General features: G+C 36.4%; 1 protein-coding gene and 2 long non-coding RNA genes across 3 annotated transcripts; 2 read left to right on the top strand and 1 right to left on the bottom strand.

Moving 5' to 3' along the window:
- Positions 1 to 220: 220 nt before the first annotated feature.
- Positions 221 to 1,489, bottom strand: LOC144992322 (uncharacterized). Its single transcript, XR_013656194.1, has 2 exons — positions 1,366 to 1,489; positions 221 to 322 (listed from the first exon to the last, which is right to left on the bottom strand). It is a non-coding gene; the product is annotated as an uncharacterized LOC144992322 (long non-coding RNA).
- A 4,730-nt stretch (positions 1,490 to 6,219) lies between these two features.
- nuf2 (UF2 component of NDC80 kinetochore complex) lies at positions 6,220 to 16,094 on the top strand. The gene is made up of 13 exons (XM_023955050.2): positions 6,220 to 6,469; positions 7,867 to 7,941; positions 12,856 to 12,932; positions 13,008 to 13,069; positions 13,507 to 13,604; positions 14,523 to 14,596; positions 14,685 to 14,778; positions 14,856 to 14,918; positions 14,996 to 15,133; positions 15,206 to 15,346; positions 15,423 to 15,598; positions 15,689 to 15,824; positions 15,894 to 16,094. The coding sequence occupies exons 1-13, from the start codon at positions 6,347 to 6,349 to the stop codon at positions 15,999 to 16,001; spliced, it is 1,365 nt and encodes a 454-aa protein (XP_023810818.1). The 5' UTR covers positions 6,220 to 6,346; the 3' UTR covers positions 16,002 to 16,094.
- LOC144992188 (uncharacterized) lies at positions 9,539 to 10,678 on the top strand. Its single transcript, XR_013656059.1, has 3 exons — positions 9,539 to 9,671; positions 10,089 to 10,203; positions 10,288 to 10,678. It is a non-coding gene; the product is annotated as an uncharacterized LOC144992188 (long non-coding RNA).
- Positions 16,095 to 16,770: the final 676 nt, after the last annotated feature.

The raw sequence follows: 16,770 nt of genomic DNA, 5'->3' as shown, positions 1-16,770 counted from the left end.
GTCCTCGTTTGCCAGCAGGGCCGGCCCTGGTCTTCTGGGGGCCCTAAGCGAAATTTAATTTGTGGGCCCTCTAACTGATCAGCAGCACCAACAAAACGCAACTGTTGTTGTAATATAAATGAGATATATCTAGTGCAGAATGTTGGAAAGAAGTGCCTTCACTGTTGTGCGTCTGTGCACAAATGTATGACTGTCCTTTTAAGTAATAATGAAACAATAAGTTTGATTTGGGTTCCATATTGGGTAGATTTGAACTTACCAGCAGCAACATCAACGTTTTCCCTTTCAACAGAAGATGTGGTGACAGGAGTTTCTTCTGCAGCTAAAAAACAAGAATTATTATACAATAATTAATGATGAAGTTAATAAAATAACTATAGCAGAATACTACTAATAGTTTAGTGGTTCAGTTAAAATCTGTGTGCAGGTTTTTCACAATGTCATGATCTTTTTATATATTTATGAGAAATAGATTGTTTGATTATATATTTGCACAAGATCATATTTATTTATTTAATTATGAACAGTTTGGGGCTCCATACTCTTCAGCCGCTGTTTATGGAAAAAAAGGGGTTATGCAGACACTGTTTTTTAAATTACTTTACATGCCACATGAAGGGATGTGGATGCTGCACCACCTCCAATACTTTTTGATACTTTTTGAGAGCAGAAGAAAATCTTGGCTGACACGGAACTGTGCAAAACATCCTCATTATGTAAAACCAAAACTGCAAAATACAAATAAGAAAGAAATGTACCTATTTATAAATAATAAATGTGAATAATAATTTGAGTATAAATGGAAATATAAGAATTTATACACTTCTTATTCTATTATTTTGTATGTTCATAATTTTAAAATGAGTACATTTATTTTATTTGTCATTAATAAATTAGAACCTTTATTTCCTATGTATTTGGCAGTTTTGATTCTCCATATTTCATGCCAATGCAAGATTTTAAGACACATTGTTGAAAAAGTCAGACTACCAGACTGTCTATAACAGATAAACAGCAGTTTCTATACTGACATAAACCGGAAAATGCAGAACGCACTAAATATGTGTTAGCAAAACAATTAAACAATACAATAACGTGAGTTAAACATTTATCAGCCATCACCGTTGTCGTTATTTAATCTTCTCTTCGCCGTTTTGGAAGGTCCTGTCTGACCTCATCCAGGAAACTTGGGTATCAGAATTATTTCAGAGTTTTCCATTGGAAATTACGACAAACAGGGTCGTTTATGTGCAAACTTCACCTGTCTTTCTAACTTTACCGAACTTCGGATCAATTAGTAAATCGCGAATGCACAGAAATACTGGATAATGTAAAAAATATGGCCCCATCATCCTCCAAACTTACCTGGTGATTGATGCTGAAGTTGTTCATCTTTTTTCAGCTCCTGATGGTTAAAGTCTATGTGGCATGAAGTGCTCTTGTTGTCGCTTTGATCAGCGTGACAAAATGCGCTCGTTTTTTTTCTTTTCTCAACTTTATTGAAACAAAATGCGCTCGTAAATGCACACTGTGCCAGGATCAGATGCAGTGATGTTGACCAATCGTTGCTGAGAGTGGCGTAACGTCATTATTTGGGTTGCCAGATTGGTTCAGGTGTGTTGACGGGGGGATCACAAAAGTGCAGGCAATATTCTTTTGCACAACATTCACAGCTATGAAAAAGGTTGCCAGATTTGGGTCTTTTTTTAATTTTATTTTTTCGCCACTTCGGGGCCCTGGTGGTGACGGGGGCCCTACGCGGCTGCGTAATTCGCGTATAGGGAGGGCCGGCCATGTTTGCCAGCAAGTCTTCTTGCTGTCTAAAGATGCGTTCACTCCTTTAGAATTCTTCCATTTGCCTCATCTTCTAGGAGCGCAAGATCAGCCATTGTGCATCATTACGCATTGTGATGGGGCATTTTATTTCCATCCATTTAATTACATCTGACAAGCTACAATTGTCGGTAATAATCGACGTGGAAAAGGGAAATTGATCAGCGCAAATGTAATTTCTTGTTGCTTTCTGAATGGTTGAGACATACACCATGCATTGTTTTATTAAAAATACAACAAACTAAAGGCATATGCATGAATACCATAATTCCGTGGCTTATGAAGAAATGTTTTAATATGTAAACATCTTTCCCCAGTGGACAATTAATGCATATCTCTCTATCTATCCATCTGTCTGTCTAATTGCACCTTTATCTGCTCCGCCAGACGGACACATCGACGGGAATGTCAGTTTTGTACATTATTTCGTTCTGTTAACTATATTATTTGTGAGGATGAATTGCACAACATGCCAATATTGCAGAACATGTTTCACTTTTCTTTTTGCAAATATGTGTTCATTTGAATTTCTGTTGTAATTTTCGTTTGATTTTTTTTGTTTGTTTCACTGCTGATGGATCAAACGGGTGTTTGTGTAGGCTGGTAATTGTAAGACTTGCTTTGTGAAGTCTTCATGTTATTTCTGAGAGGCAGTATCTTCATTTTCACTTTCACGTGTTTCTTCCATCTGCCGACGGCGTCGCCGTTTCTCATTTCACCCGTTTTTGTGCGTACGCCTGGGTCAGAGCTTGCGCGAAGGACCGCACATTTTCCCGTCAAGTTTGCTTTTTATAAATCTCAATTATTGCGTAGAGAGTGGCGTACGCCTTCTTTTGTGCGTACGCAACGTTTATAAATGAGGCCCCAGGGGCTTTACATCAGGGGTGTCAAACTCATTTTCACCGAGGGCCACATCAATATAGTGGTTGTCCCCAAAGGGCCAGATATAACTTATACATGTAACTAAATGTAATGAAAAATAAATATACCTACTCCTGAATGTTAAATTACTCATTTATTTATTTATTAGAACGTTTTAAAGTGACAATTACAGTTCCATAGAAAACATCTGTTTGCTTGTTACTCTAGCATAAATCCCTCTAAATTTGATTCTGTCAGGCTAAGTTATATGGACAGTGTTTAAGTCCAATCCGATATTTCAAGTGAGATTCCCCCAATATATGAATAAATACACACCAATTTAAATTTTTATTGTAAGAAATTAAAAACTTTTATGCTCTCACAGGCCACATAAAATGACATGGCGGGCCACATTTGGCCCACGGGCCTTGAGTTTGACATGTGCTTTACATGCTGATGTTTATTAATTATGCTTCTTCCAGTATTCTTGTTGTATGTTATAAATCACATAGTATCCACGTAGGTGGAAACTATAGTGATATTTTTAAAATGAACAAACAGTCAAAAGGCTTTTACCAAAACTTTACAAGGGGGATCCTTTATATCAGATGCGCTGCAAGAATCTCAGGAAAACTTCATTCTGCTTTAATACAACATTTAATCTATTATTGTATTTTATATTTTTTTTAGGAATTATTTAGCACATGAAAATTGTTTGATACAAAATTTAATGAATTTTACTTCAGAAAGAACAACAAAAAACAATTTGATATTACATTTTCCACTCCAAATGAATTGATTGTAGAACCATTCCATATTTTTAATGGCAAAAAAAAGATCAGTGACTCAGAAAAGTTAACGTTGATAAAGGTAATTTAACGCAGTAGAGTTCTGCATACCATATTTTTTGTGCCTTATGACCAAAAATACAGGAAATACTTTACACAGAAATATCACAGATGTGATTCCAAAAAGGATCAAAAAATTTCTTTTATCTCTTCTTTTAAAGGCTTTGACTGAAATGCAGTCTGGATAATGAGGTCTGCAAGCTTAACACGCTTATTGATGTGAGAAAAAAGAACCATATAGTCCAAGCATTAAATAGAGGAAAAAGTGCAAATCACCAAAGTGCAATTTAAAAGTATTGGCCTATTGTCCTAAAAATGTATTATTATTAACATAATTAAAATCTAAATTAGCTGAAAAAACTGTGAAACCTCAAAAACTGAGGAGACAATGTCTGTTGTATTTACTTGGGATTATGTATTTCCGACACAAATCAGAGATGATTTCATGAACAAGAAATTTCAAAAGGTAAATATTTTCACTCCACTGTCTTGTATTGAAGGGGATTGGCACCATAGAAGAAGAAAAAAGTTAAGAGCAATTATATTTTTTTTTTTTCATTTTTATTCTTCAAAGAACTCTGACCTTGTTCTTTGATCTCTGAATTAAAAAATATCTGAATTCTGAGAATAAAGTCAGAATTCTCACTTTGTTATTTGTTTAGATTGTTTATTTATTTTGTACTTTGTGGATATGGAGTCCTATACTGTTCATAATTAAATAAATAAATATTTAATTCAATAAATAAATATGACGTCATGCAAATACACAATCAACCAATAAATCTCTTATAAATATATAAAAAGATCATGAAATTGTGAAAAACCTGCACACTGATTTTAAATTAACCATTGTATTATTCAATATATTTCATTTTGCTTTAAAAACATGTTCATTATTTTAAAACAGCATTTTAAAAATATTCATTTTAATCATGTGGAATATATTATAATTTTACGTCTTTTTTCAGAACCTCGGATTTCAAAATCAATATTTTCCAAAGTAGCTTTGTTTTTATTTAATGTTGCTGTTTTTCACAATGGCTGATTTATTTCATGAAGAGCTTTTTCAGGAGAATGAGTCTATCTGTCAATCAAACTAGACAAGGCGGAGACACTTTTGTGATTGGCTAATCCTTTACCCAGACATGAGCAGCAGCACCCTAACTCCCCTGACTATATCGATCGAAGATGCGTCAGCAAACGTGATGGCGCAATGCACACCCCTCAACACTAGGGGGAGTATGCACCTCAACACATCCACAGTGTTACAAGAAATTGGGCAGTTTTGGTTCTAAATTTGCGGATAAAAGTGGCTTTGGGCGAGTGTGCATAATTCAGGTGATTTTGTGGTCGGTTTGGCAATTTTCATCTTCTCATGAACGTATAGTAGTGGTCTAAGTTAGGCTGAGTGGTTGTTGGAGTTCCACTAAGCTTCTATGAACTGGAGTTTCCATGAACGCACCATGCCGCGTGTGGGAGGGGCAACAAGCTAATGTTTTTAGCCTTATAGCCACATGGAGCGGTTGCTTGTGCTTATCTCAGTAACAATGCATGGAAGCACAATGAACATGGAGTGTGTTAAGATGTCAGAAACGTCATCGCAGGAAAGGTTAAACATTTTTCTTGAGAGGGAAAAATAAAACCAGAGGACCTGATTATAATCATTGTCTCATTGAAAATAGAAAAATATCATAAGGTTCAGGAGGCCCGAGCAGGCTTGTCCCGCTTTGCACAGCTGCCTGGTCTCACTCTGTCGATCCTCCTGCGAGCCGACATATGTCACGATGTGAGCTGTGAGTGAATGGCGTAAGAATGAGGAGTGTGAAAGATGTTGACGACCGGAGCTCCTTTGTGGTTTGGTCCACACAAACCCTCAAACTACAAAAACAGAGTTGTGGATGTTTGCATCTTCTGCAGCAGACAGATAGTTTGTCTCTATTTGATCCTCTAATGTCGGCAAAGCCTCGCGGATATCGCTGAAATGTGTCATCTCTCTGACTGGCACACCGCTGAGCGGGTATCGAGGAATATGAGTCGATTTCCATGGATCAGCCAATGAGCGTTTAGATCCCGCCCACTTTCACTGATTGACAGAAGGACCCATTCTGCTGAAAAAGCTCTTCATGAAATAAATACGCCATTGTGAAAAACAGCAACATGAAATAAAAACAAAGCTACTTTGGAAAATATTCGATTTTGAAATATCAGCTTCTGAAAAAAGACAGAATTATAGTAAAATTCAACATGATTAAAAATGAATATTTTAAAATGCTGTTTTAAAATAATGAACATGTTTTTAAAGCAAAATGAAATATATTGAATAATACAATGGCTAATTTAAAATCAGTGTGCTGGTTTTTCACAATTTCATGATCTTTTTATGTATTTATGAGAGATTTATTGGTTGATTGTGTATTTGCATGGGGTCATATTTATTTATTGAATTAAATATTTATTTATTTAATTATGAACAGTATAGGACTCCATATGTGGATGACTGGAGGAAAAGGAAATGTTTAGAGCAAGAAGACACAAAAAACTTTGGGGACAATGGAAAAGAAAAAATGAAGAAGGCAGCGGGAAATACTGTTTGACACTCCATTCCACTTGGTGGCGGTAATGAGCCACTTACTATTTACCAACACCAAACCCACCACAGATAAAAGAAATAGACCAATCAGATGTCTCAGAAAGAAAACAACAAGGAAGGCGCCAATTTAACTTTCGGTTGGTGTAGACATTTTTGTATTTTCTTTTTCCGGAGGTTTGCAAATTGTTTTGGGAATTTTATCTGAACTGCGACGATGACTGAAAACACTTTTCCGGTTTGCAACGCGGAGGCCATCGTGAACTTTTATCGAACAGAGATTCTAACCGGCCAGGAGGCGAAACAGTTGACTAAAGGAGACCTGACTCCGGTTCCCAAGGTATCCTCCTGCTGCAAAACTACAACAATGTCCTCGGATGGGAAACAGAATACCACAACACATATGTTACATTCAAATAAGTCATGGAATTTAGCAAGCCAAGTTTTTCAACACTTCCATGTATTAAAGAGCGTTGAATTGACAAAATAAGCCCCTCATGAATTTCTGACATTGACAAGACAAGAGACGAGGAAAACTAATCAAAATATTTCCCGATTTTAGTTTAGTACGATATCAAAAATCCGGATTTGTCTTCAGATTAAAGGTGTGCTTTTGCTTGTTGTCTTTAGAAAAAAAATTATGTAGCACATTTTGCTACGAGTCGACATAAGTTTTTTTAAAACTTATTTTCTGTTTCCCTTGTGTTGTAATGTAAGGAAAAACATTACCATATTGCACATTTAATTGCATTTTTAAAAACTTAAACTCTATGTTTCCTATTTTTTCATACTAAGTGAGACCCTGTTTTAATTAAATTCTGCACATTTATGTAATGTAAGCTTGTTATGGTCACTTTGTACACTAAGGTGCTTTTAAATGCCATAAATTTAACCTATTAAACAGGGGGGAAAAACTGTTAAAACTGCATGGTTTACTTGTGTAAACCCAAACACTTTAATGTTCAACAGGTTTATAAAAGCTTTAAACGGTTTATGTGACCAAATATTCTCTGCAAAGCATCATGTGACCCAGTCAGTAGTTATTGACCTACAGTCTTTTCAGACAATCCGGGTCTTTTCCTGTGCTGCTCATAAAAAGCCTTTTAAACCACACATATTTGTCAGGGTCATCTCTAAACCTCCTTTAAAGAATAATTCATGATTTATTCATATTTTTAAGAAAACACAAATCTCCTTTGTCACATTAGATGTAAAATTGAAGCATTTTTCTCTTTTCTTCAGTTAGCTAAAGCGATGAGCTAAATTCAGAAGTTTTGGAGTCGGCTGTGATTTCCAAATGATTTAATTATATATATAAAAAAGTCTGTTTAAACAATAAACAGCAGAATATGATTTGTTAGTTGAAGTTAACTTTTATCATTAGGCTGATATTAAAGAATTTCAGTATAAGATGTCTTGCACCCTAATATGGTTCTTTAATGTAGTCATTATATAAAGACTGTTTTTACAACTATATGAAATTCTCTTTGAGCTAATAATGTATTGATAATAAACCACATTGGGAATTTTTTAGACAAGTTTATGAATTTGGGAATCCTTATGATCTTTAAATTAAAAATGTCTTTAAAAGAGGATCTTTTAACGAAGGAAATGACTTTCAAAAGACAGCAGCTCTTTCTCCTTACAAACTAAAAATAATAATAATAATAATAATAGGACATAGTTGCATACTTATACTGACTCAGACTAAAGACCTTTTGCTTTTGTTTCTTTCAGCCAGAAACAGTCCAGACTTTATACATGAGAGTTCTGCACCTGCTGTACCGTTTCAGGCCCGAGTGTCATTCCATGGTAAGGTCACATCTTTCCCTGTTTTGGACTTCCATCTTTCATCCTTTGGAAACATGAATGACTAATAAACAGCATAAACCCTGCGCTGTTTCTTCCATTTGTATTCAGCCTCCTTAAGTTGATGACACATGTGTCAAACTCAAGGCCCGGGGGCCACATGCGGCCCGCCATGCTATTTTTATGTGGCCCGCGAGAGCATAAAAGTTTTTAATCTCTTAAAATAAAAATTTTCTTACGTTGATTACATATTATTCATGTGTAGTTGCTGTAATTATTCAATATTTGCAGCTCTTATGTCTTTATGCAGACAAAATGTTACGTTTAATACATTTTCTTTCTAGCTCATTTTAATGTTATTTTTCTTTATTCACTTGGACAGTTTGATCTTTCATTAATGGAGTTATGTGGGTTTTAATAAGCGGACAAAATTTAACATGATTTATGCTAGAGTAACAAGCAAACATGTTTTCTATGCAACTGTAATTCTCACTTTAAAACATTCTAATGAATAAATAATGAGTTGTTTAACATTAAGGAGTAGTTACATTTGTTTTTCATTACATCTAGTTTTAATGTATAAGTAATGTATAAGCCCTTTGAGGACAGCCATTATGCTGATCCCGTGGCCCTCTGTGAAAATGAGTTTGACACCCCTGGTTTATGATCAGGACAATGTTCAGATCGTCTTGTTTTGCACGTGGTGTTGTTTTTCCTCAGGATGTTTCAAAACCTGCATGAAAATAACACATTCAGTTACAAACTTAAACATTATACTAAGGGGAAGACAATTTTCTGAAAAATACAAATAAAATGTAAAAAATGAAAAATTTGTTGCTTTTGGGCTTTAAAACCTTTCAGAAGAAGCATCTGAACAGTTTCTTAAATTAATTAAGTACCTCAATGTTCTTGAATTTGGATTTCAGATACTATTGTGTAAATACGGTGGCCCTGAAGTGCAAAGCATTCAACAAATCACTCGATACAAAAACATTTTTAAGATCACAACAACAATTAAAAAAAAAAAAAAATTTAAAAAGCAGCATTACATTTTAGAAAACAAAACAAAATTTCAGAAACCAAAACTTGAAAAACAAAAATGACAACAAAAAAGATTTCAGAAAAAAATATTAATTTCCAGGAAAAAAAAGAAATATTAAAAAATGAAAACATTTCAGAAAAAAAAAATCCAGAAAAAAATGAAATATTAAAAAATGAAAAACATTTCAGAAAAAAAAAATTCCAGAAAAAAAATGAAATATTAAAAAATGAAAAACATTTCAGAAAAAAAATGAAATATTAAAAAATGAAAAACATTTCAGAAAAAAAATGAAATATTAAAAAATGAAAAACATTTCAGAACACAGAATGAATTTCCAGAAAACAAAACGAAATCTTCAAAAATGAAAAACATTTCCAAACCGGAAGAGGCAGGTACTATGGGACAACGCTGATTGGATGATGATTTTTGTCAATCATTTGAACTGAAAAGTATTTTAAATGAAGCGATGACGGATTTTATCGTCCAAACAACAATGTACTATAATAATCCACGTATTTCCCATTTATATATCAAATAAAAAATGCAGCAAACTGTTAATGAACTTTAAAATTATTTTTTTAACATTTCGCCTGACACACGGTCACCCGGAAGTAGTTTGTGAGCACTTTTACTTTGAACGCTGTGCGCTAATGTCTACGGCTGCGAGGTTCACGCTGTCAATCATCTTTAGGTAAGAATCAATTCTGTGATCTTTTCTTTTGTCAGTCACATGTCTCTAGGGATGTTAATTTTAGGATGTTAAAGTGCTGCTTTGAAAAGATAATTTCTTTTTATCTTGCGCATGCGCAAAAAGAACCCGATGGAGACGAATCGTCTTCACATGATAGCCGTTCCCGTTTTCGGTGACAACATGAGAGAAAAAGCTCCGAGCCAGCCTGATTCTGTGATTTATACAGTAATTATATGGCATCAGTGTTGCTAAAAATCGACTTTAAGACTGAAATCAGTAAACAAGTTCTTATGGTAAATAATATTAAAGTGCATTGTATATTTTTGAACCATGCATGTACACATATACTGAAACTTAAAAATGAACTTTAAAAGTTTATAAAATACTTAATTGAATTAACATGTGATATTTCTGCAGGTGAAGTTTCTCAAAGCGAAGTTCCAGAAAGGTTTGTGCTGCAGAAGAACAGATGGCAGCTCTACATGGGAATACAAGAAGACTAAAGTCATTCATATCATTGTGCAGTGTACAGGCAAGTCACCATGATTTATGTGAAATGTAATCAATAAATATTATTTAACCTTAATATCTATTTTTTTTTTTTTTTAAATTGCAGGTCCTTTAAAAAACGTCTTTAACCTGCTGCATAAGCCTGATTAGTTGTAAATGATGCAGTGGGGAGTGAAAAACGAAGCACAATTCCTGGCTTTAGCGTCGGGCTGATGATCTGGAAATCACATCTATGAGGAATCGCATCAAACACTTGTACAACTCCAAACAACTTAATGTTCCTTTAAGCAAAACTCCAGTTTAAAATGTTCATATTAGGCTTGCTTCATTTAGGAGTTTTTCCATGTTTACCATTTTAGGTTTTAAAGCTTTATTAACAAAGATGATGTTTGATTTTCAAAGCTGTTGTTTAGAAATGTTTTTTTGTCAATGAAAAAACTGAATGCTGACGTGAGGATTGTAATAATGGATATGAAAATAAACAAATCTGTTTCATAGCAATGCAGTATATTTATTGAAAACTTAACATGAATACGTCATTCAATAACAGAAACAAAGAAACAGTTGTGGATTTTCCTTTATGGGCTTCTTCATGCAGTCAATCAAATGTTGTGCTTACAATCAGCATTTACTCAGCGTACCTGTCAGTCACATTTATTAGAGGAAAAGATGCATCTGGGAAAAGTCTGTTTGTGCTTAACAACTATATCAAAAAGAGTCATGTCAGGGAAGTTTTGTCCACATTGCTGCTCAGCATCACATCCAGAGGAAGATGCACAGGTAAAGGACCCCAGTTCCTGCTCGTACATGCTTGCAGCTTCCTCTGCACTGGACTCCAGCTCCAGCTCTTGAAATCCCTGACAGAAATAAATTAATAAATTAAAAATCCCTGACAGAAAAACATCGGCTGCCGTTCATCTTTCATTCAGGAAAAAGTTGAGTTCATCAAAATGAGGAGAAAATGGGTTAAACCAGAAATTCATTAGGGAGGGGTCAAAACACCAAACTCAGAATAAAATACATTATTTCAGTCTTATAAAAAATACATTCTAAAACAATTTGGTATTCCTCCTCTGCCTGAAAGACTAAAACGTTTTTTTTAAAGATTTATTTTACACTACAGACTTTGCCACCTTTAGTTACACACCTGGACGTGTCTGATGATGAGCACATCCAGTCATTTACTGTCATGTTTCTGTGCACTGACACACTCTAAAGTCACAGATCTTAATAGTGTGAATGAGACGCATTCATAAATGTTATTCTGAGACACAAACTGCTGCAGTTTACCTGACAGCTTTGCTGATTTATGCGGCTGGTACACCTGTCTGAGAATCCTGCCCACGTGACCCCCCCCCCCCCCCCCCCTCTCCAGCTGATGAGGTAACCTGTCATTAACGTATGACTGAAGGATCTTGGATCTGTCTGTAAACACCCACCTAGAAATCACGTTTAACGCTACATTTATTAGATCAAATAAATGTGCCTCCATACCTTATCTGTGGATGGCGGGACTGCATTTCCTGAAGTGCGCCGTCTTTAACGCCCGTTTCTTCGCAGCTGCTGCTTTAGACAGAATCCTCTCACGACATTTTGAAACATTTGTAAACCTGGTTGGTGTTGATATTTCTGCGTGCGTTCTGTCATCACATCCGCTAAATATTCAAAGATTAACGTTTATGTTAACGTTTTACCGTCCCTTTCTTTGTTTACCTGCAGAACGGACGTCATCCACACAAACTACTTCCGGGTGACCGTTCTGCTTCAGACGAAATATTCAAAAAATAATTTAAACCTTCATTATCTGTTTGCTGCATTTTTGATTTAATATGTAAATGGGAAATACGGGAATTATCATGGTACATTGTTGTTTGGACGATAAAATCCGTCGTCGCTTCATTTAAAATACTTTTCAGTTCAAATGATTGACAAACTTCATCATCCAATCAGCGTTGTCCCATAGTACCTGCTTCTTCCGGTTTGGAAATGTTTTTCATTTTTGAAGATTTCGTTTTGTTTTCTGGAAATTCATTTTGTGTTCTGAAATGTTTTTCATTTTTTAATATTTTATTTTTTTTCTGAAATGTTTTTCATTTTTTAATATTTCATTTTGTTTTTCTGAAATGTTTTCATTTTTTTTATTTCATTTTGTTTTCTGGAAATTATTTTTTTTTCTGAAATGTTTTCATTTTGTAATATTTCTTTTTTTTCTGGAAATTAATTTTGTTTTCTGAAATCTTTTTTTCTTTTTTTTCTTTTTTCTTTTTTATGTTTTGGTTTCTGAAATTTTGTTTTGTTTTCTAAAATGTAATACGCTTTTTAAATTGTTGCTGTGATCTTAAAAATGTTTTTGTATCGAGTGATTTGTTGAATGGTTTGCACTTCAGGGCCACCGTATGTAAATGTTCTTTAAAAAAACATGAAGGAACTCGAACATAAAAATAAAAAGCAAATAAAAATGATTTCAAAAGGTCATAAATTTGAATTTTACTCAGCAAAGAGAATAAGACATTTTACCAACTAAGGAAAAATGTCTGTATGTTATGAAGTTGAAGTACAGTAATGGCAGCTGAGCAGTCTGAAGAGGTGGCGTGTTTAGCTGCTGGAAGCGGCGATCTGTGAGCAACGATGAGAGCTCCGTCTCTCTCAGCTTCAGCCCTTTTGTCTTGAACAGGTTCCAATGTTGGAGAACATTCAGTATCCAGAGTACCATGAAGGCGCCACCGTCATCATGAGCGTGTACACACGCATGTGAGTCTCTGCTTCTCATTTTGTCAGGCTGTGGGAGCGTGAACGTTCATGTGGTTCTTCTGTGTGTGTTCTCAGGCGACAGTTCCTGCCCGTGTGCCTGGTGTACGATTTCTCTCTGAATGACCTGCTGGCTCCCAGTAAGTCTGGTTGATGGGATCTCAGCTCTCACAGCTAAGTTCTTTGGCTCTCATCGTGTTTGTTCAGCGCGCTGAGGGGTTTGAAAAAGAACATTCAATTTTCCAACCCATGGATTGATTTTATTTGAATTTTTTTTTCTTTTTTCTTTTCTTTTTTAAAGAACTGATCCTTTTCATCAAGAAAAGTTTCACCTTTGTTCAATGCAAACTCATGTAAAACAAGCATTTATTGATTCTTAAAAGACATTTTAAAATGATAAAGATTCTACATAATAAATAGTAAAAAGAGTGTCTGTTCCTTTCTCTCAAAGAGGGTTTCTTTGGAAAGTTTCCACGGTTAAAAATATTCTTAGACAATTAGTTCGTTTTTTTAAATGAGCCTTTGTTTTCAGTTTTTTGTTTTTTCTTTGATAAAAGGCCATCTGTTGTTTTTACAGAAAAGCAGAGGACCCTGACCATCCTAAGTGCCATCATGAACTTTCTGCACTTCAGGAAGCAGCGGATGGAGATGATCATGGAGAAACAAGCCAAGTTTGTACGTCATTTTCAGAATCATTTGATTTTATGTGCAACTCAATCCTGGAAAAGTGGGTCAACTGTTTAAATTTCAATAGGAACGCAAACTAAAAGACTTTTTAACTATGTTTGGCAATCATTAATTCACTAGAATGGGTATGCCAGTACAAACGTTTAGTTTTCTCCATAATTAAAGGGGGGTGGTGCTGTGTCTCTCAGTATTTGGACATTAGCACGGTGCAGCATCTTGTCTGTTTTTCCTAACGCTCAGAAGAAATTTTGGGTGTCAAGCTTCTTGGTTTCCTTGGAAACCCTTTTTTTCAGTCTTGTTTGTTTTTGTGTAAAAGTTTGTCCCATGCTTGTCTGTTTTGGGTTTGTGACGTATTTTTGTCTTTAATATTTGATGTACACACATAGTCACAGGGCCCCAGTTGAGCAGAATGAACTACTGTGGTAATATAACCCATAGTGTGATGTCCACACACGTGGACACCAGGTCTTATGAGGTTAAAGAAGCTATAAATCTTCTACATAGCTCTCACTGCAGGAGAACACTGACAACATGCTGGAAGGTCTCTGCCTTTTAGCCCAGAGTACACAATGTCCCAAATAACAAACAAGAACATCACTTTTGGATTCGTCGCATCACAGAACAAAGTTTTGCTTTGAAACAGTCTATTTTATGTGAGGCTGGGTCTCAGAACCCTTTTCTTTTGCTTGTTGCCTGTTTTTATTTATTTATTTATTTTTGCAGTGGCTTTTCCAGGTACATGAGAGCTGCTTCTCAATTAGGTTTTCTGGATAAATGTTCATTTCTGTTTTTTTCAAATAAATCATGTTCTGCAGGCACGTTTGTAAAGTGCTAAACTCTGTTCAATTCTGATTGTTTTATAAAGGAGAATAATCGTTTAAACAAATGTTGTTGTTTCCTCATCAGAGGGCAGACTTGGACAAACTGCAGACTTACACCAAAGGCAACCTGGAAGCTGAGAAGAAGATTGAGATGTTGACGTAAGCCTTTGATGAGTTTCTTTCAAATCAGTGCTGGAGTTAAACACACGGCTTCAAAGGCTCACAGGTTCCTCGCCTGCTCCTACAGGACCATTCCACCCGAGCAGCAGGCTGAGGCTGACGAGTTGGCGGCCGCTCTGTCCGAACTGCAGACCACCACCATGCACGAGTATCAGGAAGTGGTAGGTGGCGAGGAATCGCTGTCAGAACCATGAAGCCTGTGCTTGTCAGACCAAGCAAATACTGGTTTCCTTTTCAGAACGCTAAAAATGACAGCATCACAGAGTGGAAATCCAAGATTGCAGAGAAGACGCAGAAGCTGGTACGTGAAACTAGAACATCTCTGGTATGTGCGTCTCTGTCCTCATCCTGTTTTCATCCGTGTTTGCGTGTGATCAGGCTCAGGTGAAGGTGGAAATCACCAACCTGAAGGAAGACATCAGCAGCCTGAAGTCTCAGATTGTGGAGTCTCCGGAGGAGCTGAAGAGCCAGATGGAGAAGATGAAGGAGAACGTGAAAAACATAAAGAACAGCATTGTGAGTCACAAAGAAGATGCGCCCCCTTCAGGCTGACGTGGGGAAGGGTGACGCATAGTTTTGTGCGTGCAGGAAGAGACGGATGAGCGCATTGTCGAGCTGCAGAACATGATGCAAGGTGTGACCCAGACCGAGGCTGAGATCCAGCAGATGCTGAGCCTCCTTCAGGACCTGGAAACCAGCATGAACAACACCAAGCAGCGGCAGGAGGAGGTACAATACAGACCAATCGTAATGACCTTCATCACTTTGCTCTGGCGTTCATTAAGTTTTGACGACTGAAACCCAGGGCCAGGAGCTGATGGCTCAGTATGAGAAAAAGCAGAAGGAGCTGAAAAACCTCTGCGTGGAGGAGAGCCAGCTAAAGCGAGCTCATGCCATGAAGCTGGATAAAGAACACAAGCAGAACATTAGGAGGCAGAAGAAGAGGGAGATGAAGGAGCAGCACGTTCAAGAAGTGTTGGGGTACAACTTCAACATCTTTGCATGCAGGAACCATACAAGTAATTGCTATGTTCATGTATTTGGATCTGAAATAATTGAAATGTTCTCCAGGGAGTGCAACCAGATCCACCAGAAGCGCGAGGAGATGGCTGACAAAATCCAGGAAATTTCCGGAGAAACACAGCAGCTGAAGGCCAAGATGAAGAGCCTGAGAGACGTGTGCAGCAAGGAGACCGAGAAAGCTCAGGTGAGCGATCAAAATGCTCCCCACTGTGAGCGCCTTCCTAGATCCTGGCTGACATGTGTGTGCATGCAGGCGCTGTACGACACGCTGTCCACCTCCATGGAGGAGCTGCACAGGAGGATTGAGGTGCACATCGCAGAGCTGAAGCTGAACGCCACCAACATCTCTGCAGATTTCTAACCGTCTTGTTTGCCCACGTTTTACCTGTATTGTTCTTTATATTCGTCAACCTTCATAGTATGTGGAAAAAGTTCTAATAAAGTTGTAACTAAAGTGTGGTTTGTCATGTGTCAGTCCTCTGTGCATATGAAGTCCCATATATCTGTATACATTTGTCTTTTTTTCTAAATGAATCACCATGCAGTTTGGGTGTATGTAAAACAAATCGCATTGTTTAGGAAGCTTTAATCATACACACACACACACGTGTTCTGGTTACTTTAAGAAAATTTTTAGAGCCATGTCATTTTGTTTCATTAAAAAACATTGGTCTTCACGGTGTTAATTATGGAAACTTAAAATTGCAGCTCTCTTCAAGTTTTGACTGAATTTGTTCTGGTCCGAACAGCCTTCTGTGAGCTTTCACAAACCTAAACACACCTTCATCTTTTTAAATTGAAAAAGTTTTGCTTTCAAAGCAGGACACCAGACGCACTTATGTATTTCACTGAGTGAATACTGATACCTAACCCAGATGTTAAGTCATTTGAGAGAGACACTGTAGCAAGGTCATACTCAGAAACCCGGATAACTTTAAGAACAGTGAGAGATTTAAATTGAAAACATTCTTTTTCTGTTCTTTGACTAAACCCTGAGAGTTAAAATGTTACAGGTTTAGGTTTTGAGGATTGTGGAGGTGGAGACTCGGGTAGGAGGTTGTGTTTCCATGATCACTTGTCCAGTCAGACGGAACCTCAATGGTCTGTGTTTGAATCGGAGAGGAAGGTAA

The sequence above is a fragment of the Oryzias latipes genome, chromosome 5, assembly GCF_053564925.1.
Source record: "Oryzias latipes strain Hd-rR chromosome 5, Olatipes_Hd-rR_3.1".
Classification (NCBI taxonomy): Eukaryota; Metazoa; Chordata; class Actinopteri; order Beloniformes; family Adrianichthyidae; genus Oryzias; species Oryzias latipes.
Note: the sequence above shows the minus strand (reverse complement) of the source record. Positions and strands in the feature narration are given on the sequence as shown.

What these genes read in the sequence shown, in the direction of transcription:
- nuf2 (XM_023955050.2), top strand. Translation starts at nt 6,347, where the DNA reads ATGACTGAAAACACTTTTCCGGTTTGCAACGCGGAGGCCATCGTGAAC. An exon ending in ATGAGCGTGTACACACGCAT is followed by an intron (nt 12,933 to 13,007) that starts GTGAGTCTCTGC and finishes GTGTGTTCTCAG; the next exon opens with GCGACAGTTCCTGCCCGTGT. An exon ending in AAAACATAAAGAACAGCATT is followed by an intron (nt 15,134 to 15,205) that starts GTGAGTCACAAA and finishes TTGTGCGTGCAG; the next exon opens with GAAGAGACGGATGAGCGCAT.